Raw genomic sequence first — 26,712 nt, forward strand, 5'->3', positions numbered from 1 at the left:
TAACCCAATGAGGGAGATCAGGGATCAAACCTGCACCCTCATGGATACTAGCTGGGTTTGTAACACGCTGAGCCACAGTGGGAACTCCACAAATGTCTACTCTGAAGGGAGAGCCCCAATGATATCATTCTCCTGATCAGAACCTTTCCATGGTTTCCCACTGCCCACGAATAACATCCAAACTCTTCACCCTGGGCTTTAAGGGTCTCTCATGTTGGGTCACAATTCAACTATTATTTATTAGGTGCCAATTAGATGCCACGCCCTGGGCTAGGTGCTGGGGACATGGCAGCTTACCAGGACACGGCCCTGTCCAAAGTGAACTTTCAACTCTGGCAGAGGCTATGGAATAGGAAACGGTCACGCAAAATGCAGTGTGAGTGAGCATGCGTATGCGTGTGTGTGTGTGTGTGTGTGTGTGTGTGTGTGTGTGGCCATGACAGATTTAGGAAAGGCTCTGAGATAAAAGAGGACCCGTCCCTCACCCAGACTGAGGTGGGAGAGGCGGAGGCAAGAGAAGGGGAGAATCAGGGATGCAGGGATGGGAGTTGGGGAAGGCATTCCAGGAGAAAAGATCAGAATTTAGATATGAAGAGGCACTCAGACAAGTGGGGGAGGGGGCAGTGCTGATGAAGGATGTTTCCAACGGAGGTTCCCGCTTGTGTCGCCTCCTCTCTGAGCTCCCCCCGCACCACCTTTCCTTACCCCCATCTCGCTCACCTTTCAAACTTGCCAAGTCTGCCTCTGTCACCGTACCTTTGAGCCTCACTTGACAACCCAGCTGGAAATGACTTCTCCTACCCCTCCTTTCTATCCCTCTGGCGGGCAGCTGCAGGGGACACTCACAGAAGGAATTTCTACCGCCCCCTCTGAATCATGGCTTCAACACCTTATTCCAGACTAGTCACCAGCCCTTGCGGCCTTCCTGGCTCCCGCCTCGTCCATCCCCAGGTGGCCTTTCTCACCGCCACCCAAACACACTAGGCTAATGCTGCTCCAATCACCCAGAATGTCTCTTTTTCAACGTCACCCACTCAGTTGCATCCTTTAAGTCTTGACCCCACTCCTCCTTTCCTGAGGCCCGTCCACCTCTGCTCTCCCTCCTCCGGCCCCCTTTGCCTTTAGGCTCAGTGTGATCTTGCTTCCAAGTGGCCGGCAGGCTCCTGCCCAGCCTCCCATGTGGCCCACCCCCCAAAGATGCTTCCAAGTGGCAAGGGCATCCCAACAGGCTTCTGGGTACCTTCGCTTCCAGCGTGGAGCAGAGAGAACCCAGTTTCACATGTAAAGGTGAGAGGTCCCTAGAGAGGAAAGTAAATCAGCCACAAGAAGAAGAGAGAGGGATGGCGTAGATTTACAAAGACCCTGGGAGGAAAGAGTGCCCAAGGGCTAAGTTGACTCAGGTTAAAACACATCCCTGGGCTTTCCTTTGTTCACCTTCCACAAACGATTTTTCTGCAACACTGAAACGGCAGTGTTCTTCTCTGCCAGAGAGGTAACTTTGCCTCTCTGACTATAATCTTTGAGTTTCCACTGGAACAGAAAAGGGAAGTATTTTTGCACTGAATTAAAAGGAACTCTTGAGGTTCCTTTTAGGTCAGTTTTATGTATTTCCATCACTATTGTACAGGTTTCTTATTCTGAGACTACAGTGAGAATCCATGATTGAAGACACAATGTTTCAGGTGTGTTTGTGTCCCTTTTACAACCTTTACAAGGATCTGGTGTTTGGTCATGTGAAGTTTGGAAGTTTCCATTCACATCTATACTTTGGGGGGGGGGAAACTTCCTCTTTATCGTTTCCTCATAGAAACGGTTTTGCCACAATTGGGAAAAGCCGGGGAGATATGGTTCCATAGCCTTATCTCACCCCCCGTGACGGGGTCGTTTCCTCACGACGGTTGGCTGGTTTATTAACCCCTGGCTGGCCTCCAGGAGTAAATAAAGGTGAACGTAGTTGGGGACTCTGCCAGACCTTCTGCAGGATCTTTGCCCTTAGTCAAGGAAGAAAGGGCTCTGCCAGTGACAGCAAAGTTGGGGGACCCCAATGAGACTCGACAGAGGGAGGGTCTGGTGGTACTTGCGTAACTGCCCTTGAGACAACTGAGGTCCCTGTGGACACGTGGAGTTCCCAAATCCCTACTTCTATATTTCCATAAAGGGTGAGAAATGGAATTGGAAAGTAGACTTGACATCTCATCTGCATCAACAATATACCTTGGGAGTTCCTGTCGTGGCTCAATGGTTAACGAATCTGACTGGCATCCGTGAGGATGCGGGTTCGATCCCTGGCCTTGCTCAGTGGGTTAAGGATCAGGTGTTGCCATGAGCTGTAGTGGAGGTCACAGACGCGGCTCGGATCCCGCGTTGCTGTGGCTGTGGTGTCAGCTGGCAGCTGCAGCTCTAAATTCAACACCTAGCCTAGGAATCTACATATGCTGTGGGTACAGCCCTAGAAAGATAAAAAAAACAAAACCCCAAAAAACAACAAAAAAAAAGCCAAAAAACCCAAAAAACAAACAAAAACCAAAAAAACTTTATAGGGACAGAAGCTCTGTAATGAAGAAAACCTCTCCACATGGTTTTAGGAGCCCCTTCCAGTTATAAATCTCTCTGGTTAGATGGGCTGGAGGAAACTGCTACTTGTACTTTTCAGGGTTTCTACAAACTGCAAGACGCCTTACTTCAAAAAATTCAGTACTTGCAAAGGAAATCTGTAAACTCACCTGGGCTACTAGGATCTCCACCTTTTCCAGCCCTTCTCTCCTGTTCCCTGGTTTCTTCTTTCCTTTCTAAACCTCCCACCTCATCAGCTCTCATTCCCTGTCCTTTCCTATCTTTGTTTTCAGCCGAGCAGTCTGCAACATACATGCACTCTCAAGCGTCTCTTTTTAAAGCTTTCAGAGTGGAAGCGAGGCAGAGAGAAAGGGTCAGAATGCCTTTTCCTCCTTATCTGGTGGAACAACTGGATCCCTTACGTTCCAGGATCTGTAGGTTGCAACTGGGTTACTTCTCCTACCCTTACAAGTTTCCCCTGGACCTGGGACTTCTTCCTCTTCTCCCCTCAAGCTGGCCTCTGTCAGCAGGGCCCATCCTCCACCAAGCAAGGTCATCATCCTTGCGTCATTCGTGGACCAGCTGTGGAAATCTCTTGGGCGGATGAGTGGGCGCCAAGACCAGAGCTGGCTACCAGACTTGGCAGGCTGAGCCTGTGTCCCGAGTCCAGACTCTCACCTGAATGAGGAGACCGGTAGCGAAAGTCCTCTTTGGTCAGGAGCAGGAGAGCTTTGCCATTCATCTCAAACGTGTTGCTGTCAATTGGCCTTAAAGAAAACTCATTTTCAGCCCACTTGAGCCACTGGGCTACGTCATCCCTGCTCCAGTACATTGGCTGCAAGCCTGTTGGAGAGAGAGCAAGACAGAAAGAAGAGAGAGAAAAAAGGCCTTGTCAGTTAGGCAGTTGGGATACAGGGAAAAGACTTGCCGAACGGGTCACCACATTGAGTCTCCATATCCGAAGAGCCCCTGTGTTCAACTCTGAAGCCCAGCTAAGACGCAGGGCTCAGGATGCCAACGTGTGAGAGCAAAGAACTTTTTATTTAGAAGCAAAACAGGAAAATGCCCTTTTATGTCTTTAAGGAACCGCAGGTCTTATAGCCCTGTGCTTCCCTGCCCCAGGGGCATTTGCATTCCCGGTCTGCCCTGAAGGTGCGGCCCTAAGGTGAGCTGAAGCACCCAAGGGGGCCCACAGTCAGACAAAGGTCCCTGTGCTTTGGCAGGGGAGGGGGCGGCTTGAGAATCGGAGCTGATCTGATCGTAGCCCAGCGTCCTTTCCAAGGGAGAATGTTCCAAGGCAGGGCTTGACCTTCCCGGGTTGCCAAATAATGAAGTGTTCCCTGAAACTTCTTCCAGGAAGAGCAATTCACTCCACCTCTGGGAAACTACCAGGCTAGGCTCTGGGAATGAGAGGGCAAGGTAAGGAGAAAAGGTCTCTGGCCTCTTTATTGTACTTGCCAGTGTTAGAACTTCCGGGCCATGGGGGTGGGGGGTGAGGGCAGGACTTGGGCTCTGAGTAGGACCAGGACTGGGTTAAAGGGAAGGCGGCCACTGAGGGTGGCTCAGCCTGGGTCTCTGTCTGGAAGCCTGACTGTGCATCTCTGTTTTTATTTTATTTTGCAGTTACGGGAAATCTTTGACAGGTCATTCAAGGGGTTCAGAATAGGGGTTCTCAAAGGGTGAGCCAGGGAACCCCCAACAGGATTCCCAAGACTTTTTCAGGGCATCTCTGAAGTCAAAACTCTTTTCATAACATCATTAAGAGGGTAGGTGCCCTTTTCTAGTCTCGTTTCTTTCATGAGCGTAACTGGAATTTTCTAGAGGCTACACGGGATGTGAAGTTACAGCAGATATGAGAATCCAGCTATTTTCCATGATGCCAGACATGAAAGAGATTTGCAAAAATGTAAAACAATGCCTCTCTTCTCACTTTTTTTTGGTTTTGGAAGCTATATCCATAAACATATATTTATGTTAACGTATATGAGGCTTATTATTTTTCGGAAGGTTAACAAATATATTTTAAAATTTCAGTTTTAATTTCCAGTGTGGTAAATATGACATATATAAGCCACATGGGCCAAACTCTTTGGGGTTGTCAATGCTTTTAAAACCTTGAAAGGAATTCTGAAATCAAACATTCAAGAACTGAGGGGTTAGGAGAAGCTAGGTACTCAATAGTGCTTTATTCTCCAAAATCATATTACATAAATTAATAGTTTAAATACAACAGAATCAGTGTTTGTTAAGAGGAGCTTCAGTCTATTTAGTTACTTAGCTTGCTAAGGACATGCTATGAATGTGCTCCAACAGTGTCCTTCAGTTTGATCCTGGAAAGAAGCACCTTTCATCCTTGCATCAGGCATGACAAAGAACTGCCTGGTCTGTTTGGCTGGGCTGCTTTCCCTCTTGGGAGGACAGAACAATGGAATCGCTCAGATGCCCTTGAGGGGGGTCCAGGGCCTCTGGGCATGACTATAGGCTCTGTCTTCTAGGTGGCTCTGTTGGGGACCACCGAATGAAACCACCCACCTAGGCCAGGCATGATAATAGCTGCTTACAGGAGCTGACTTGCAACAGGAGACCCTGATAAGGAGCACGGTGCTGCCCTAAAGACTAAAGGGGAGGATTTGGGAGGGGCCAACAGGAGGGAGGAGATGAGCAACTTCCCAGGATCCCTGGCACCAGAATCCATCTTGGCTGAGAGGTGCATGCGCTATCACGAAGGACCCTGGGGCCAGGACAAGAATGGGCTGAGCAAGACGACTGGCCAGAAACAACCCCAAAACTAACCTCCTTCCCATAAGACTAGAGGCTGCAAGCCATATGGGAGAGCAGTTCTCCTGGTTCCCTGGCCCTGCTGCTCTCCACCCGGGGCGCCCCTTCCCAATAAAGTCTTTTGCTTTGTCAGCACGTGAGTCTCCTCGAACAATTCACTTCCTGTTAGACAAGAGCCCAGGCTCGGGCCCTGGAAGGGGGTTCCCCCTTCCTGCCACAGCTCCTTTGCAAAGTCTAGCTTTAAAGAATGGTAGCTGGCTTCCTAGAACTCTCTGGCGGTCCCTTTGAAACAGGTCCACTGAGTAGATCACCAGTAAAGAACTCTGGGCACTGAAATAATTACAGATGGGCATTGAGAGGTTTTTTTTTTTTTTTCTCTTGGTTTTTAAGTTTTATGATCTTTTTTTTTTTTTCTTTCACATGGGGGAAAAGGAGCATTTTAAATGAATAACATATACTATGTTCCTGCTCTGTGATCTTTAGAATAAACACAGTCACAGGCAAGGTTTTGTTTTGGACGCTAGACTGAGTTATGAAGCAATGCCTATTAAAAATGGTCCTTGGACATGTATGGACTCGGAGGGCATTATGCTAAGTGAAATAAGTCAGAGAAAGACAAATCCTGTATGATAGCACTTATATGTAAAACCGAAAACATACAACACATTAGTGAATATAACAAAAAAGAAGCAGACTCCCAGGTATAGGGCACAAACCAGTGGTTACCGGTGGGGGTGGGGAGAGAGGGGCTATATATATATATATATGGGTGGGGGTTGGGAGGTACAAGCCATTGAGTGTAAGACTGGCTCAAGGATGTATTGTACGACACAGGGAATAGAGCCAATACCCTGTAGTAACTGCAAATGGAAGTAACCTTTAAAACATAATTTTAAAAAAAGCTAAAAAAAAAAATGGTCCTTGGATACACTGGATACAGGAGGTGTCCCAACTCCTTCCAGTGACTTTGAAAACGCATATCTGGGATCACAGTGAGGTGATGACAGTGGGCATGAGAGTGGCTCAGCAAAATCTCAACTTTGGAGCTGGCGAAAGAAAAAAAAAACCCAAACTTAAAGTTGACTTCCTATTGTGACCTTTGAACCGGAAGAGCACAGTGATTAGTTATTGGGGACGCTTCCCTCCTTCTCCTTCGCTTGAGGGGCAAGAGCACAGCCAGCCACTAGAGGACAAATGGGAGGTCCCGTCCAGCTTGGCTGAAGGAAGTGCCTGGTAGTGGGAGGACCACAGAGCAGAAGATGCTCCATCAGAAACAGGAAAAAGGAAGGGGTAGCTTATTGGAAATGCGAATGCCAAAGCAAATACAGAACTGAATCCCGCTCAGGAGGGGAAATGAGAGTAAAATGCTGAAGTTTCTGCAGAGGAGCCACTGAAACGAGGGAGGTGGGTGAGAAGGGGGTGGGGGAGGCAAGTAGTAATTTGAGGTTCTTTGTATTCTATGGAAGAAAATACTCATGAGTCATCTTTTCCCTAAATACAAGAAGAGTCACACACTCCAAACAGCCCTGCCCGTTAAGAACAACTGTTTCTCTTTTCACTTCCCATTAAGCGCTCCCACAGCCCGGCCCCCAGAGCAAGCAGAGCCAGCAGGTGGAAACCCCCTCACCAGGGAGCGGTGTGAATGCTCTGGGCTTGCAGGTGACGGGGACCCGTCGAGTCACAGTCGGTTCAAGGAATACCTCGGTGATCGTAGCAGTTTTACAAAAGTGACCCTGACAGACCAAGCCACCGGCTGGAGGCCATGCCATCAATTTATCAGGATCACTGCTCTTCCAGAGAGAGAACATGGACAGGTTCACTGGGCTGGAAACAGGCTTGATAAACTTTGGTGTTCATGTCCCACTGCTACTTCCTTTTTAATTCAGTAGAATCAAAAAGGTTCCAGTGGAGGAGGCGACTCTGCAATTCTCCTGGAGGGAGAGAAGCCCCTTTTCCTCAAGTTTAGGACTCTGGGGCCCGGGTATTCCAGCCTGGGACCCAGAGGCCACTCCCATTTAATCAGGACCATTTAATTCACTTAACCTCATTTGCTAAACAGACTCCTATCACCCAGCACTATTCTGAGCACTTTCGAAAGGTCACTTCACTTAACAGCATGCTCATAGCAACCCTGTGAGCTAGGGTTTCAGTTGAGGAAACTGAGGCCCCAGGCATTTAAGGGATTTACCCAAAGTCAGGTGGCCATAGTGCAGGAGGAGCTAAGATCCGAACCCAGGCCTTCTGGTTTTGGAGTCTGCTCTGATCCACCACATTCTGTTGCCCCACTTAGTTCCCATGCAGACTCAGAATGCAGGCTCATTTTCAACATCTATTAGAGATTCAGAAAAGACCGAGCGAAATGAATCCTGCCCATCTAAGATCCTTGGAGATTTCTCAAGTTAGGAGAAGAGATTTCAACAGGCTAAAAATCAAGTTTAAAAAAAACTATAGATCCTGGAGAAAGCTACGCACAGGAGAAGGGACATATAGGCGGGACTCTGCTTTTTTTTTTTTTAAAACACATCCAGGACTAAGCCACTGCCATCACCATCCCTGGCTACTTGTTTAGGGGCGCTTGCTGTGTAGACACTGATCCGGAGCTTCCAAGTGTCTCATAGCTACTACTGTAACAGAACAGAGGGCAGGAGGAGGGAGGAAGACACCACATCTAACTTGTTTTACAGTTTCTCTTGCAATGTTAACAAAGTTGCAGAACATAGATGTTAATGATCATTTGTAAAAAGAAAAAAAGAAAAATAACATAGGTGTTATTTGGCACCTATGTTGTTATGCTACTCCCTGTGCACAGAACAAGCCTGGGAAAGCCACCCTAAGATCTGAATTTTTAATGCCAATTAATTCCAGAGCAGATCTGAGAGAACTGTGTTCAGGAGACGTGAACTGCCATGATTAAGCAAGTGACTAAGAATTCCACTGCACTTTTTTTTCCCAAGTGGGTCAAGTCAAGTTCATGGAGCTGTACCCTTCAGTGACATCCCCAGACCCTTCAACTTCCTTCTGAGAGTTCTCCAATTCCCTGTTCAAAGGAGCAGCCACATGCACCAGTACATTCTGAGCCTCATTTCAGACTCAAAGAGTTAGGTTTAAACTAATCATGGACAACATGTTGGGAGGCGAGAGCCTGGATTTTGATCCCAGATCTGCCATTAATTACTATGGGATTCTGGGCAGGCCACTCTGTTTCTATTTGGTTCGGTGGATTCATCTGTAAAGCGAGGAGCTGATGATGGGATCTCTCTTCCCTTCTGGGTTTAATGCAGTCAAAATGCTCCCATTTAATTTGAATCCTAAAACCCAAAGAATCCAAGCAGTCAGGACCTGTGGTTTTTTGTTGTTTTTTTTTTTTTTTTTATTTTTTTTTTACAGAGCTACTGCACACTCGCGACAATGACCCTGAGATTTTGTAACTTCCTGAAGGCTCCTCGGAATCACAGAAAACAGATTAAATTACTTTAAACAGAGCTTCGTGCTTAAGAGTGTTTTCTTATATTCTAATTCTTGGAAAAGATATAACCGGGCAATGGCCGTCGTGAACATAACGTTTTAAGAAGGTGCTTTCACAGATGTTACCTCATGCAATTCTCCAAAAAGCCCCGTGCCGCCCATCCTCGTCTCATCTCAGCTTATCAGATGAGGAAACGGGGTAGGGGGTGCGGGGCTCAGAGTCATCAGATGATTGTACTGGTTTGCATAATACTCAACTCAAGCTCTTTTGCTGCAGCAGACATTCACCCGAGACACCCTACGTTCTGTACACACAGCAACTGGCTGCAGATTCTGTGGCTCAGAGCACAGACTCATAAAAGACAGATGACAACCCCCACCCCATCTTACTCACTAGGAAACTGAAGCTGGAAAGGTTAAGGGTATGCCCAGAATCAAGCTGCCCCAGGTTCCCTGACTCTTTCCACCCTCCCATGTTGTCTCATAACTGGATTCGATGACACAGAACAATTCTGTAACCCTTGATACAGTGAGAAAAGTTATCACTTCCTTGCTTAGTCATCTTGCCTTCAGATTAAACATCCTTCATGAGTGCAAACAGAAGTTCTGTATTCCTTTTATTTAGCCCCTATGTCAGCCTGCCTGCCTCCTCCAGGGGATCCTTTTTGGCTCCCATTCCTAAACACGGTACCACAGCAGGAGTAGAACCTTTTTTTTTTTTTTCCTGGACAATATGCTTCTATGGATAATAATAGCTAACAACTATATTCATAGAGGAGCAAACAGCAAATCAATGAGCATGGTGGCACTGGGACTGAAAACCAGGCGGACTGGTTCCACAGCCCCAGTTCTTAACACCCCACCATATGGCTTCTACGGTAGCCCTTTGTATAGAGGCTTCTGCATCCATGGATTTAACCAACTGCAGATCAAAAATATTTAGAAAAAAAAATTCCAGAAAGTTCCAAAAAGCAAAACTTGAATTTGCTGGGCCCTGGCAGCTATTTACATATCGTTTACATGGTACTCACAACAAATTACATAGCATTTACATTGTGCTGTGTTATAAGTAATCTAGAGATGATTTCAAGTACATGGGAGGATGTGTACAGGTTATATGCAAATACTAGATGATTTTACATAAAAGACTGGAGCATCTGTGGGTGTTGGTATCTCAGGGGGTCCTGGAACCACTCCCCCATGCAGATAGATACCCAGGAATGTCTGTAACAGCAAACATAAGCACTGACTGTGTACCAGACACTGTTCTAAAAGCTTTCTGTACTTAACTCATTGCATCCCCACAGCAATCACGTACAATGGAAACATTCACTATCCTTATTTATGGAAGAGAAAACTGAAGTATTAAGTTAAGCGACTGGGCCAAAGTCACACACCCAATGGAAGAGCCAACCTTTTAACCCAGTTGGTCTAGCTCAAAGTCCATTATTAACTCTCTGCCTCTCTGCCTAAGCTCAGTTGGTGTTCTGGCAGGACATCAAATTAAATTCAGGATTTAAAAAGAGAGAGAGGGAGAGAGAGCGAGTGAGGAAAGTTCAGTGATTGTGTGAACTTTCACAGTGGTTAAGCACGGAGGCACAGCGCACCAGCACGGAAACACTGTGGCCCAGCTGTGTGATCTCAGGCAAGTTACCTAACCTCTCTGTGTCTCACTTGCCTCAACTGGAGAATGGGGACAACTTTCAACTTGTTGACGCAAGGACCACCGAATACAGATGGCATGTTTGTCAAATTTGCAGAGGACATAAAGCTAGCATCAAGAAAACTTACATAAATGAAATGATGGTATACAATACATAGGACAGTATTTGGCATAGCGCAAGCACTTACCAGTTATTACCATGATCGCTGCTACAATCTCCCCACCTGCCATATGTGTAGCTACTGCTTGGAACCCGACAGTGAGAATGTACGTTAATCAGTATTAGATTTCATCTGGCTATTCTCCACCATCATTCCAGCCTGCGGCTGTCCCTCCAGATTCTGACCCAAATCTAGCATCATCCATACTCTGAAGCTTCATGTCATCTGTGGTTTTGACAAGCATCTGTCATCTCAACAGGTTACTGACAAAGTGCTGATTAGGTGAAGGCTAAGGTAAGAGTGCTGGTGACACATCAGCCACCTCCTCTCAGAGGGATACTGATCAAGTTATTGGCTCCTTTGGCGTACAGGTGTTCAATTATCAATTCATGCAAATACTTCAGTCTTTGGACTATATCTTCCCAGTTCAGCCATAAAAAGAACCATCCAAGATTCAAATAAAATGCTTTCTGATGTCCAGAAATATAATAACTACCAAATTTATAGCAACCAAAGGGATAACTTGTTCCTAAGGGCTCTCAACATATATGTTTGAAAATCTGTCCTCAATTTCATCTAAAGGTTCTATCAGGTTAGTTGCTTTTAATCTATACAGACACACTTTCCCCCTTTTCTATGCCGAGTATCAGGTAAACAATGGTTCATGTTCTTTCTTTTAGTACCTCTTCCATTTCCTACAACCCTTAGGCATCACTGTCAGTGGCCTTTCACTTTTGGAACTTCTCCATTCTGGGATGTCACTTGTCAGGGCCAAGAATCTTCAATGTATTTACAACAACTTAGATTCGCTCTTACAATCAGTTCACCCATCTTGGGCTTCAATTCCCTTCTGTCAATGTTTGTACTACTCGTTTCAGTCTGACAATCCTCCTCCTTGATGGAAGAGAGGAAAGAAAGAGAGAAGTTGACTGGTTTTGTTTTCTCTTTGCGACCCAACGCAATCTGCATGCTAACACTGCCCCTCGAAGCACGGTTTTCTTAACCATCTTCCACAGGCTTGAGCTCCTTTAGGTTTAAGGTTCTAGATCCAAAAATCTTTCTTTTGTATTGTTATTTTCAGTAAGTTGTTCTTTCCTCCACTATATACATCTTTTAAAAATCTGAGCACTTTGGACTGGAACACACAAAACAGTGGGAGGATAAACTGGGATGGTCTTTCTGGTAAATAAGCTGGTGAGAATTTAAGAACCCTGTCAATGCTAACTTCTGAGAATCTACCTTAAGGAAATAATTTAGGATACAGAGAAATCATTCATGCACAAAGAAGTACATTGCAGTATATTTTTAATAGTGAGAAATGTACATTGGGGTATTATTATTTTTTGTCTTTTTGCCTTTTCTAGGGCTGCACCTGTGGCATATGGAGGTTCCCAGGCTAGGGGTCGAATTGGAGCTTTAGCTGCCAAGCCTACGCCAGAGCCACAGCAACGTGGGATCCGAGCCGCGTCTGCGACCTACACCACAGCTCACGGCAACACTGGATCCTGAACCCACTGAGCGAGGCCAGGGATCAAACCTGCAACTTCATGGTTCCTAGTCGGATTGTTAACCACTGAGCCATGACAGGAACTCCGGTATTATTTTTAATAGTGAGAAACTGGGAGCATCCAATAAGGAGATGGTTAACTATAAACAACATCTCTGGTAGAAAATTTATGTACCCAGTAACATAATATTTATAAGTACCGATTCATATAGAAAATCACCAAATAGTACACATGTATTATCTTAAACAACTTATGAAAAATATTAAAACGAAGCATAGAAATATTAACACCTGTCACTCAACAGAATTACGGGTGATGTTTCCTGTCTCCTCATTTTTTATCTTCCAGTTTTCTCCAGTAAGAATGTGGTACCTTTGCATTGAAAAAGATTTAAAAATTGAGCTCATCAGAGAACATCCCCTCATCAACCTCATCAGATCTTTAGTTTTCTTCCTCCCTTCTCATGCCCTGTGCAGCTGATATGTCAGAATTTCATTTTCAGTAAGTTGTTCTTTCCTCCACTATATACATCTTGTTCTCTTGTGTTTCAGCCCCTTTCAGACCAGAGACCACAGGTACCTTTCCTGTCAGTTTAAGACATGTTCCTTCTTCAGGCCAAGAAAACACATCTGCTCATGCCTTTCAACCTTTCCCAATCCCAAAATGATGTTTTCATTCTCATTGAAATTTCCCACCTTTCTACTTGGCCAACCAATGCCTCCTCCTTTGTTAGTTCAAATAGCAGTGCCCCTCACTGCGCTTCTACCTTTTGGGAGAGAAAACGGCTACTGATTAGGCACATGTAATAAAGAGTTAAAAGACACGCACGTGTGGCTGAAGGTGCTTGCTCAGGAATCTCCCATCAGGCTTGGCGCGTGATGGTCCCTGGTACTGCCAGACTGTATGGTCAAGATCCCTAATGCAATTATTCCATCTGTGGGCCACCTCTGCAGCCTGTCACTCCCCCCTTCTCCCACCAACACTAGTCTAACTGGGCAGGACACTTCAGATCTGTGCAGTTCTTGCCATTACCAGCTGCTGCATCTATGCCATCCCAAGCAGCTACTCTGTGAGGGAGCTAAGGCAGGCACCACCATCTAAGCAGAAATACAGAAAGTAAAGTTCAGAGAGGTTGAGGGACTTTCCCAAGGTCACAATGGGCCTCGGACCAGTCCTCCAGCTCCCGATTTTCTGTACTTATCTAGTGAACTTCCTCTGGGTCAAAGGATAAAGGATATAAGGGCCCCTTGCATTCAAAAATACACTGTAGGGAGTTCCCATCATGGCTCAGCGGAAATGGACTGACTAACATCCATGAGGATGCAGGTTTGATCCCTGGTCTCTCTCAGTGGGTTAAGGATCTGGAGTTGCCGGGGGCCGTGGTGTGGGTTGTAGACACAGCTCGGATCTGGCATGGCTGTGCCTGTGGCACAGGCCAGCGGCTACGGCTCCAACTGGACCCCTGGCCTGGGAACCTCCATATACCACAGGTGCAGCCCTAAAAAGACCAAAAAAAAAAAAAAAAAAAGCAGCACTGTAAAAATGCAAAGGAATTAGGAATAATTAACCATAAACTCAACTCCTTGTGGCAGGTCTGGTTTAGCTGCAGGTTGAAAACTCAGAGCCCTTTCTGATCTCTGCAAAGGGTGTGCTGGGGATAATGTTTCCCTTAGGATAAATAAACCTTCCCGAGTAAAACAAAGTTATCATCAGAGTTCAACTGCTGCTTCCCAGAACACTTTCCAGGGGTCTTTTCTGATTCCTTCCCCTTCCCCATGGGCTGAGTCCTGAGCCCCCCCCCGCCCCCCGCCACCTTTCGGGCCCCATCCAGGTCCTGGATGGATAAACTTGGGCATTCTCTTCCTCTGGGGTTGCCTCTAACCTTGGATGTGCTATTTGATCAAACTGCACTCGGCATGCACATTCTGTCACTAGGGAATTGGAAGTTCCAAAACATTTCCTATTTTTGTCCTCAAGGTTACCCTGTTATCTCAGCACTCAGTTTCCAAGAGGAGGTTGGAAGGTTACGCTCATGCCTTTTCGGCCAAAACTCCAAGAGCAAGAACGCTGTAGGTTCATGTTTAGATCCAAAGTCCGATTCAGGTCCCTGGAGACATTTTTACTTGTCAACTTCATGTTGTGGATTTTTCTGGCTTTCACTCAATTTCATCCACCAAGGGGTTTTATCAGCAAACCTGCTGACAGCAAAACTGGCCCAGGGCTGGCTACTCACTGTCCCAAACATCACGCAGAGGATCCCTCCTTATTTCTATCTTTGGGCAGATGTGGTGAGAGGCATGGAAGACTCTTAAGATAGAAACTTGGGTTTTGGAGTCAGATAGTCCTGAATTCAAACACTGGTTCTGCCACCTGATCAGTAGCCTTGGGTAAGTTACTCCCTGAACCTCAGTTTCCCCAGCAGTAAAATGGGGCAAAGGAGTTTCTCTTGTGGCTCAGCGGTTAACGAATCTGACTAGCATCCATGAGAACTCGGGTTCGATCCTGGGCCTTGCTCAGTGGGTTAAGGATCCGGCATTGCCACGAGCTGAGGTGTAGGTTGTAGATGCGACTCCGATCCTGCATTGCTGTGGCTCTGGTGTAGACTGGCAGCTACAGCTCCAATTCGACCCCTAGCCTGGAAACTTCCATGTGCCGCTGGTGGGGCCCTAAAAAGACAAATAAGATAAAATAAAATGGGGCCAAGAGTGGTACTTATCTCCCAGGGCAAATTTAAATACGAAGTGAGATAACCCGTATGAAGACTCTGCACCGTGGTCGGGACAGGGAGGTTCTCAATGCATTTTTGGGGTTGGGTAGGGCAGAAACTGGACAACAGATCTGTTGCACTTTGGTCACACGTCTCCAGGAGACTGAAATACTTTCTACAGCTCACTGGAACCTCAGAAGCTGGAGCAAGGGTTCTTGTGAGCCATGTGAAGGTTCTGGAAGAATTATGAGCCTAGTCCAGGGCTTTAGGAGGGGGCTGGCACCATTGGTGTGCAGGTTGGGAAAACAGCTTAGGAGGAGACGAAGAGAAAGGCCTGGAGCAGGTGAGGCGCTGGAGGAAGGAAGACGGATCTGAAGCCCACTTAAGTCTGGGACTAGGGTGAGGCAAATGAGGCACTTACCTCGGGCACAAAACTTAAGGTAGCACCAATGGTGTCAGTGATTGCAAAAATAATAATAGTGTAACACATTATTTTAAAAGCAACATAAATGCAAAAAATTCATGATGAACATAATACCAACTTTTTTTTTTTTTTTTGTCTTTTTAGAGCTGCACCTGTGGCACAGGGAGGTTCCCAGGCTAGGGGCTGAATCAGAACTGCAGCTGTCAGCCTATACCACAGTCACAGCAACTCGGGATCTGAGCTGTGTCTGTGACCTATACCACAGTGCACGCAACAACAGATCCTTGGCCCACTGAGGGAGGCCAGGGATTGAACCCGCGTCCTCGTGGATGCCAGTTGGGTTCGTTAACCACTGAGCCACAATGGGCACTCCCATCATACCAACTTTTTAACAAAAGTTACATTGAAAAGAGAGAGGGTGGAGATGGTGATAACAGAGGGAGGTCAGACTAAGTTCGGGAGGTAACAGACCCCTCAGAGAATTCAGTGAGAGCTGACCCTGGAAACGCATTGGCACAGTTGCACCGATATTCACCTGCAATTTCAAAGTTCATTGACTAGCTCAAAGTTACCTGTAAACCTGGGAGAATCTCAGTTTAGAATTTTTTTGCTTCGTGCATGCAAATCAGTTTAGTACTAGTGATATAATGCAGAAAGCAAATGAGGTTTGAGGAGAGAAACACACATACCTCTCTGTTGATACTCTGCAGAAAAGAAGAGAGAGGCAGGCGGTGTGCCCTCTTCTTACTCCCAAATGGGGGGGCAGGGGTGGGCAATGAAATGATGAAAACCAACTTGGGTATCATTGCCTTGTGAAATGCACACACCTGACCTTGAATATGGAATGTCCCTTCTTCAGGTATTTTAGATGCCACTGCTAACATTGCAAGTTTTTATTCATCCTGGTAAAGGTTAATTGCTGCAAATTATCTTAATTTATGAACAGCGAGGCAACCGGGCCACATGTGGAGAGAGACGATGCGAAGGCGAAATTCTAAAGGAAGGAGGCGATTAAGGGCAGAATTTCTCATATTGCAGGGCAGGCAGAGATACGTTTTTATTTTCAGCTTTACTGATATTTATGCACACAAAGAAGCCCAATTTGAAGATGAAAAAAAAAAAAGCAGGAAAATAGATATTAAGAGAGAGTTGAAACGTTCCTCAAATAGATTTAGCAAGCAAATCGAAACTGGTTGTAGAAAACTGGTGCAAGAAGGTTTTTTTAACCCTCCGTGGAAGTGGAGGGGGTACAGAGAATGTAAGGATCTCGTTGGATTTGCAGGATACACAGAACACAGGCGATCCACTGCGGGTGTCTGGATAAAGGAGAAGGAATATCCTATCTGCCCACGTTGGCTCTTTTAATCCACACAGGATCACCTCCCATGCCCGCCAGTCTGCAGAACATTCCTTTGCAGAGTGTAACCTGAGCAGAACTCATTCTCCTCCTGGATGCGCTGGCGCCCTGTCCCTGGCAGCCCCTGGCAGCACAGGGCTCTCCTGTGCCTGCTCCCTTCTGTCCCTGGTTCTCTTTATTCCCAGAAACTTCAAGAAGCAGGCTGCCTTTCCTCAGGATGGAGAGTCTGTCACTGGATCCTCGTGCCTCAGCAAACTCGTCCAGGGTCCGGATTGGACCAGGGGTCCAAGCTACCTAACACACTCGTAAAACAATGCTTTTCTGGAAACTGTCTTCCCTGAAGGAGAATTCCACACTCTCCCCCCATCCGTCTCCTTTTCCCTGACTCTTTGGGGAGGGATTCCAGGGTTTTTGAAGGCCCTGGTGGTTGCCTTTCCGTGCTGAATCAACTCTGCTTTGCCAGGCTGCTTGAGCAGATGCTGATTTCAGCAACGAGGGGCAGACGGACCATGAACACAGGCAGGATGAAATCACTTGGAGGGTGTTGTAGACGCTTCGTGAAATGAAAAACATAAAGTTGGAGAAGCGGCTCCTATTTAAAGACAGCTGTGTTGTGTGTGTGCATGCATGAGTGTGCATGCGTGTGTGTACACACACGTGTGCATGTACATGTGTCAAGATTCCTCTCCTTTCCTCGTCCCCTCTTTACTGAGAGTCTTCATAGGAAAACGTGAATCTACTTCTTTAGATGAATTTGTTAAAAAAAGTTGTAGTTTTTTTGTTGTTGTTATTTTTGTTTTTTTCTCACCAGTTATATTCCCCAGTATCAGAGTTGTATAGGTTATCAATTCCCTTCTGGTTATGGCTTCTGACTCTTTAAAGGAGCTTTCAAAGCCTGATTGCCAGGCTTAAGATGGTCACTTGGAATCAGGAAAATGTAAAACAAAACCAAGCCCTTGCCACCCAACAGAGCAGCAGACACGCAGCAAGAGATAGCCAACAAACACCTTCCGCTTCACCCCCCTGGCCCCCGGCTGGGCTGAGACTCCCCATGCTGGGAGCTGCAGGGCTGGCTGGCTCAGGGGCTAAAGGGGGGACCCTCCCTGGCAAAGGGGCCTTGAGAGAGCCTTCCTGGCCACAAAACATCTTTCTCTTTGGCTCTGTCATCCCACCTGAAGTTGTTATTATTCACTCCCTGGGAGACTCTGGGAAGGGGACAGTGGCAAGGAACACAGCCAACAATATAATTGTTCACATCTCAGCTTGGTTCGGTAGCTGGAGGAGAAGTCGGAAGGAAAGAGTGAGCAACCCTCACGTTTTAAGGCTGGGGGGCGTCCACTGCAGCCTGGCAGCAGGATGCTGGAGGCGCCCAAAGGGAGAAGACACACTCGTTTTTGGCTTGAAGCTGGTTATGGCTTCTGACTCTTCAAAGGAGCTTTTAGTTCTGCACCAGACACAGTGTGATGCTACAACAGAGCCTTCGGAGCTGGGGAAGGAGGCCCGTGTCTCTCCCAGCCTCCCAAACAGAGTGAGAGGCGCCCCGCCCAAGGCACCAGTAACATTTACTCCCAGAGGGTACATGAACCTCCCCGGAGCTGCGCAGCGCAGGAGCCCTGGCAGGGTCTCTAGGTGACCACAGGCTGACCTCCTACTGTCCTGCTATTTATTTATTTTGAACTACGAAATGTTCCCAGGCTAGGCGTTGAGTCGGAGCTGCAGCTGCTGGCCTGCACCACAGCCACAGCCAGGCCAGATCCCAGCCGCAACTGTGACCTACGCCACAGTTTTGTAGCAACACTGGATCCTGAACCCACTGAGTGAGGCCGGGATTGAACCCACATCCTCATGGATACTAGTCCCATTGGGGCTCTTAACCCACTGAGCCACAATGGGAACTCCCCCGTCCTGCTATTTATAAAGTGTGCTGTCTACTTTTGTTTCTTGGCAGGAGTTGTTAATTTGGTGGGAATATACACATTTTCCTTTCGCTACTTTATTATAAAATGAGATTCAAATCCTCTTTCTATCACCTGCTAGCCCAGTGACTAGAGAGTGTTGAAATGTGGACCCCAAAAGACGTGCCTAGTTCTAATCCCTGGAACCTGTGAGTGTGGCCTTGTTTGAAAAAAGATCTTGGCAGATGTAATTAAGGATCTTGAGCTGAGATCATCCTGGATTATCTGGGGACCCTAAATCTAATGACAAGTGTCCTCATGAGAGACAGGGAAGAGGTGATGGTCATATGAGGACAGAGGCAGAGATTAGCATAACGCAGACCCAAGCCTGCTTTGTTTTTCATCCTCACAGGCTCCCATCATCCACATATTGAAATTCCGTTGCCTCTCTTCAATATTTGTCACTTTCTCTTGAATTTTTAAAAGTTCTTTTTCATTCCTTTTTTACTTTGAACACGTTCCAGTTTTTCTCCTTGTATTTCTCTTAAAAATTACCTTTTGTATACGGTCATCTTAGATTCTTACTCATTTACGCTTTTTTCATTTTTAATTCTCTTGAGTTCTGTCTCTCTTCTAAGTCTTCCTAATTTTTTAAAATTATAGCTGATTTGCAACATTGTACCAATTTCTGCTTTACAGCACAGTGACCCAGTCATACATATACATACATTCTTTTACTTATATTCTCTTCCATCACGTTCTATCTCGAGAGACTGGATACAGATCCCCTATACAGTAGGACCTTGTTGCTTATCCAGTCTCAATGTAATAGTTTGCATCCCCCAACCCCAAACTCCCAGTCCATCCCACTCCTAATTTCACTTTTATGTTGTTTCTTTTCTCTCTGTGTTCTATCAGTTTCTTCAGGTCTTTCAGCCCATCTGGACCTAGGTCATAGTTCTGAATTGTTCCAAAGCCATGTCTTTTGGGCATGCTTTCTTCAGAAATGCTATTCTGCTCCTTATTTTCTTTTATCTTATAAAACCTTTGTATGGGATTTGGCCTCACTCCCTTGCTGTTGCTTGTTTCCCCGTGAAATTAGTTTCCCTGAACTTTTAGAAACAGCGCCGTTCTAACTTTACAAAGCTCTTTTCCATCGCATTCATGTCGTGTTAAATACAGGGCAGCTTGACTGCTCCAAGTTCCTGGTTCTGTTCCCCTCTGGGGACCTTTTCTCCCCTAAGTTTCTGTTGTTCTTATCCTGTTCAATTTGATTCCAGACTCTGGGCAGCTTCTCAGTGCAGGGCTGTCCTGGAGGAGGATTTGGTTGGTCAGCTCCAGAGTTCCTAGTGGCTAGAATGCTCTAGGTTCTGTAGGGCTCCCTCTAGGTTACCTGTACTCGCCACTCTTGGAATCAGTAAAAGGACCCCACTTTCAGCTCTTCCTCTAAGACTCATCCTCCATGTGTTCCAGGACTCACTCTTTGGGGCTCTTCCTATTGATGTCCATTAAAAGCCCCATTGTATCCCGGAGATATCTTGTTACCTAGTTTTGTCACTGTTCATGGGTTTCAGGTTTTGCTATGGAGTTGCTCTGCTCTTACCTGGAGGTCCTCGGAGATTTGAAACTAGGCTGCTGCCCATGCCATCTTCCCAGACTCTGTCCTAGAATACTTCCTGTTTGCAAGGATAGCATCCCTCTGGTATCTCATGAGAAAGATCTTCTTGGGTCTCTCTGTGAACTGTTGCTGGGTTGTATGATGAGAAGCAAGAGGAGCGTGAGAATGAACATGAGGGGTCTCTGACCACACCAAAGTGGGTTACAGCCCCAAGTGCTGGAAGCACAGACACAGAACTCAGAGGGGTACATGTGACACAATGTCTGAGAGCCCCAGTGGGCATGAGACATCAAAGGAGGGAACACATGGCCTCTCTTAGGGAAAGGACAAAGAAACTATCCCAGGGAAGATGGAACTTCCACAGGGAAGGAATTTCCAGTGGGGACTAAAACAATGACAAGGACACCAGAGGTAGAGACAGCTGAGCTTTCACTGTCTTTCCACACCTCCTCACACGCAAAAGTCAAGACAGTCAGATGTCAAAACTAGAGTTTTGAAAAACTCACAAAGACGTGAGTGGCGCAGCCTGCAGGCTAGACATCTCATAAATCTTCCATCACAGTGAAGATCTCAAGTGAGTCTTTCCCAGGCTCAGTGACAAACTGCAGCTCAAAGAAAGACGGAGTTCTGTGTTAGTCACAGATTTCCCACAAAAGCCCTAGGAGGAGCAAGTCAGCTGTGTGTCTCAGAAGGAGCCTCACGAAGCAGCAAGGTGTGTGGCGCCAGACGCTCTGCAGGTGTGACCGGTTTGCTGTCAGCTCCAACTCAGTCTTCCTGCTTTTTAAGAGCCTCCTCTCTCATTAGGGTTGGTTGCTTTGAAAGACCCGATTCAACCCTGACATGCTGGTCCCATCAAGAGGATGCCACCACATAATGACCATTTTTTAAAAATGGCTTTTTTTAATGCAGCCCTTGGACACATTGCAAGAACTGTATTGATTTGAGACACTCAAGCTGACTTATTGAGCTTTGGCAAAGGGGAATAAATCTTTCCCATTCTCTGTGCGTCTTGCCAAATGCCGCTTCCAGGAAGCAATGACTGTCCTTTCTGGAAATGAAACAAAGCTCAAACATTCTATCACCTTCCCTTTCCCTTGCCCGCTTCTCTTCTCTTCGCTTGCAATTCACTGACAAAAGCACTTTGCAGTCATTGCTCATGTGCCTGAGTAGGCATCCGAATTAGTGATGCCCAAATTAGCAATGCCTGGCCACGGCAGCTTCCTAAATAATGAGGTCTGATGGCTTTGGCAGAGCTGGGGGCCCGAGGGAAGCAAGCTTGCAGCCTACATTAGGTTAAACACACTTCTGGTTTCTCAACAAAATTTCCCCTACAGACCTGGATGTGTAAAGTAGAGGGTATATGTTACTGAGGCTGGGGATTTAGCAAGATCAGGAGCCAGAACTGGGGAGAGGGTGTGGGAAAGGGGGGCCCACGCCGGAGTGTTCTAGCGTGGACATCAGGATTAACAGAAAAACTTCCTGACATCTGCTGTTTCTTTCATTTCAGTCTGGGGCGATCATGTCACCTGGCTCTGCTCCAGGGGAATTCCCATCATTACCATCAAAACACGGTTTGCCTCACTGTGCTGAGGGCTCATCTGTCCATCTGCCCACCTATTCACCCCCTCACCCAGCCATCTAACCCATGAGGCACTCCTTATGCACTGTATCTTGGATCAGGTGCAGGGTGCCCGGAGGACACAGGGATGCTGACAGCTGGTAGGGAAGAAAAGAATGCAAAGTGATATTGACGAGTCTGTGCATTAGTGCAGGACCAGGGCAGGATGGGGTGATAGCTTTCCTGACAGAGGGAACGGCAGATACAAGAATCTGGGCATGCGAAAGAGCAAAACCAGCCTGGGAAACTCTGAGCAGATCGGCAGGACAAGACATGAGATGCACGGGAGCGTGTGTTTACGTGAGAGGAGGGAGCGAAAAAGCTGCTCCATGTTGATGCTTAAAAGGTATGTTCGACTTAACGTGTCCACACTGCCCTCCTGCTATTCCCGGTCCAAGTCCGCTGCTCCCAGCCTGGCCCATCTCAGAGCACATCAGGTCCACTCTTCAGCCGCCAACGTGCCATACTTGCAGTCATCCAATCGGGTGGCAATCCTCCCTTAAAATGTATCCAGAATCTGACCACTCTCACCACCTCTGCTGCTGCCACTTCAGTCCCAGCCACTGTCACCCCTCACCTGGATTATTGTTACTGGTCCCTAACTGCTCCCCCAGCTTCCACCTTGTTCCCCTATAGTCTCTTCTCATACCAGCCAGAAGGACCCATTCACAAGATTCACTTCTCTGGTCAAAAATCCCCCAGGGGTCTCCCTCTCTCTCAGAGTTAAGGTCAAAGTCCTTAAAATGACCTTTTGGGCCCCCATGATCTAACCCGTGTCTGAACCTGCTTCTTCCCATCCCCGACCCCATCCACCCCTTTGCTGTTCTTCACACATACCAGGCACATTCCTACCTCAGGGCCTTTGTACTTGCTGTTCCTTTAGCTGGAGTATTCTTTTCCCAAGTCATGCTCATTTCTTTCAAGTCCTCCTCTTACTATCTAATCTACGTATCTTACTATTTACCTTGTTTATTATTCATTTTATTCACTAGAATGTAAACAGTTGTTTCATTTGCTTTATTTATCTTTTTGGCATTCACTGGATCAAAGAATATACACACTTAAAAATCTTTGAAGCAGTTCTCTTGTGGTGCAGTTCTCAGTGTGCTTAAGGATCCAGTATTGTCATCACAGTGCCTTGGGTCACTGCTGTTGTGCAGGTCGATCCCTGGCCGGGGAACTTCTACATGCCATGGAAGGCATGTGAAAGTTCCAGCGCCAGGGATCGAATCTGAGGTGCAGCTGTGACTTATGCCACACTGTGGCAACTCTGGATCCTTAACCCACTCTGCTTGGCTGGGAATCGAACCTGTGCCTCCACAGGGACCTGAGCCGTTGCAGTCAGATCTGCAGTCAGATCTGCAGACTGTGGCACAGTGGGAACTCCAATTTTTTTTTTTTAAATGCCATTTTATACTCTGGAAAACTATCTAAATGAAGCAAATAGTACTATCATTAAAGTTACTTTATCTTGACAGTTTCTGAATATACTTGCGAAAAGCCTTTGTTATGACTCCAAGGTAGACTCCTGATTAAACACATTTTGATCTTTACTGTAATTAGTTACAAGGATCTAAGACAGCAGCAAAGGCACTCTTCTGATTACTGCTATATCCCGATGCTTTGAGCAGTTTCTGGCACACTGTAGGTGCTCAATACATATTTTATTTCTTGGGCTATACCCGTGGCATATGGAGGTTCCCAGGCTAGGGGTCTAGGGGTCCAATTGGAGCTACAGCTGCCGGCCTGCACCACAGCCACAGCAATGCAGGATCCAAGCTGAGTCTGTGACCTACACCACAGCTCGTGGCAATACCAGATCCTTAACCCACTGAGCGAGGCCAGGGATCAAAACTGTGTCCTCAGGATGCTAGTCAGATTTGTTTCTGCTGAGCTATGAGGGAAACTCCTCAATACATATTTTTGATGAATGAGAAGCTATGCCCTGTGAAGAAAAGATGGTGTAACATGGTGTGGCCCTAGAGCCAGGCTTCCTTTAATCTCGGCTCCCCAAATTATGAGCTGTGTGATCTTGGGAAAGAGACTCACCTTTCTGTGCCTTGGTTTCCTCAACTGTAAAACTGGGAGAGTAATAGGACTCACACTGAGGAGTGGCGAGCACTAGGGAGGCTGAGACATGTATAATGCTCTTAGAACAGTGCCTGGCAAGCACCAGGCAACTTGATAAATGTTCGCCATTATTAGAAAAGGCCTTGTCTGTTGTACTAAGGAGTTTAGACTTTATCCCCAGGCTACGTGGAGTCATTGAAGGATTTTAAACAAGGGAGTAACATAATCAGATCTTGTTTTCCAGCAGCCACTCCAGCTGCGGAGTGGAGGATGAATTAGAACAGGGCCAGGCTGGTTCAAGGAGATGGGTCCGAAGGCTGTTGTAGAAATGGAGATGACAGATGTTGTCAGCCTGAATGAAAGCAGAAGGAATGGAGAAAGGACGGGCTCAGGATACGATGGAGGTAGGATTGGCAGAACTTGGCAATGATCTCAATGGGCAGGAAGCAGTCAAGGACAAAATCCAGGCTCCTGATTCCTGCCGCCAGAGAGTGGTACCATTCATTCCAGCCTCAGAGGGCGGATGGGGAGAAAGTATATTTCATTTTGTTTCATGGGAGGTGACTGTGGGCTAGCTAGGTGAAGAGGTCCAGTATTATGGAATTGTACACATGCATCTGGTGCTTCGGAGAAAAATCTAGATAAGATATGAAAGGTCTTTGGGAAGCATCATTATACTGGGGATTGTTGAAGCCACTGGAGTATTTCAGGAAAACATATAAGGAGCAAACTGTTTTAAAAAGGCATACTCTTGAAGCTGGGGACAAAAAGGGGAGAATGGGACCTTGCAGGGCAAGAGAGAGTGAGTCTTAGGAGGTGGTTAGACTCATCACATGCTGAAGAAAGGCAAGATGAGGAGGACCAAGGCATGTCCACTGGATTTAGCTTTTGGGGGATTCTAGTCAGAGCAGAGGTGTCACGGGCGGGGGGGGGGACCAGTTCTGGGCTCCCTGGCACCCCTCCCTCCTTTGCCTTAGACAGAAAAAGCTGGCTGATCAAGGGCTCATGCTGGTAGGGACTGGGGAGGCCAGGGAGACTTCTGGTGCCCTGTCCATTCATCTCTGCACAGTTTGCGATCTGCCCTCACCCAATAAACCTAAAAGGGTCAGGTAGCTGAGCACTGAGTTTGAGGCTGTGATCTTTTTAAAACATAAAGCTGTGTTACTGCTTTGCTTAAATATTTTCATAAGCAAAAAAAAAAAGAAAAGAAAGAAAAACAGAGTTCCCATCATGGTGCAGCGGAAACAAATCCCACTAGGAACCATAAGGTTGTGGGTTCGATCCGTGGCCTTGCTCAGTGGGTTAAGGATCTGGTGTTGCCATAAGCTGTGGTGTAGGTCACAGATGCGCTCAGATCTGGTGTGGCTGTGGCTCTGGTGTAGGCAGGCGGCTACAGCTCTGATCGGACCCCTAGCCTGGAAACCTCCATATGCCGCGGGTACAGCCCTAAAAAGACAAAAAAAAAAAATTTCAGAAGCTTCCAGGGCCTCCTCAGCGCCTGCCTAACTCACCAGGTTGCCCTCTGGCTGACCCAGCTCCAGCCACATGGACATGCTCACAATTCCCAGAGGCGCTGCCTTCTCTGGACTTTGCACAGGCCACCCCCCTCTGCCTGGGACAAGCTGCTTCTCTTCTTGGCCCAGTGAACTGTGTATGCTTAAAAAGATACTAAGTTTATCTCTCAAGGGTCATCTTTTTGGCGAGGGCTTTTCTAAATTACCACCCCAGGAAGATCATCCCCAGAGGTGGTGACTAGCAAAAAAAGGGGGGGGGGTGGCAGAAAATTGTGACCGACTGCTTTTTGCATCATTTTTGAGTTTCGCATCCTACCACATTTCTAACATACTCAGCATATTGTTCTCTGCTCCCAGTCAAGTAAATTTCTTTCTTGTGCCTTGTCCCACAAATATCCTCAAATCTAAGTCATCACACCTACCAAGCCCTGTACCTGGCTGTTCTTTTCCTCTGAGCTAAATCGTGGAAAATGGGCACATGACCTTAAGTCTGGCAACAAAAGGCTTTCAAAGTTTATGCCTCATCTGGCCTTCACAACAGCAAGGTGGGTCAGTGGTACAGACCTTGCTCTTATTTCCAGCTGAGCATCCAGAAGGGAAGGAGGCCGGCTGCCTTGCTCAGAGCTGCCCCACTAGCTTGAAGCAGGGCCAGGATTAGAGGTGAGGTCTCTGGCTTCATCTAATGCACTGAACTTAAAAGCGGAGGTGGCCCCATGGGTCAGTGTCCTCTAAGTGATCCACCTGTTTACAACCTGGCACTGGGTGACTAGTCACCTTAAAGGGTAACCTTATCCCATCAGGGGATTATGGGCATCAGGGAATCATGGATAAGGAATCAGAGGCCTTGTGCTTTGGTCTGGCTTTGTCACCAGCCTTGTTTGGATAGGATTTAGCTAAGGTGTCACTGTTTCCGCCTCTATAACACAGGAATGACTCTATCAGGTCCACCTTGCCAGGCTGCTGTGAGATCACCTGAGGCAATGGACTTGAAGGTTCTTGGACATTACAATATGGCAGCATGCAATGATAAGCAGATACCTTGTCTGTGGTAGGCTTTGACTTCTCTAACCAAGTATGTGGACTGATGGACCACCGGAGAGTGGGGTACCTCCTTTTCTGTTATTTTAGGTCCTCTGTTTCCTTCCTCCTGAGCTTTTTGGGGGCACTAGCTCTTGGCTCTCTGAGCTGAACCTGCAGAAGCAGCACTGAGGTTCCTGCCCCTGGACCAGGGCTAACCTGGAGGCAGCTGACATCCCACTGGATGGAAGGCAGAGGCAGCGGTGGGGTGCTCTGGGGTGCCTACCAGTCGTTTTTAACCCCTTTCCTAGATGCTTGTGGACTTCTAATTTTTTAAAGTCTCCTCATTGTCTATTGCACCTGT

The 26,712-nt window shown here is 46.9% G+C and overlaps 1 protein-coding gene across 2 annotated transcripts in view; it reads right to left on the minus strand.

Annotated features, from left to right (window-relative positions):
• Nucleotides 1–26,712, minus strand: part of ETV6 (ETS variant 6) — a 253,263-nt gene that overhangs the window by 52,365 nt on the left and 174,186 nt on the right. For both annotated transcript variants that reach the window (XM_005652587.3, XM_001924598.6), the window contains exon 3: nucleotides 3,232–3,396. In XM_005652587.3, the coding sequence (XP_005652644.1) occupies nucleotides 3,232–3,396 (165 nt within the window). The remainder of the gene's footprint in view (nucleotides 1–3,231; nucleotides 3,397–26,712) is intronic.

Source organism: Sus scrofa, chromosome 5, assembly GCF_000003025.6.
Source record: "Sus scrofa isolate TJ Tabasco breed Duroc chromosome 5, Sscrofa11.1, whole genome shotgun sequence".
In the NCBI taxonomy this organism is placed as follows: domain Eukaryota; kingdom Metazoa; phylum Chordata; class Mammalia; order Artiodactyla; family Suidae; genus Sus; species Sus scrofa.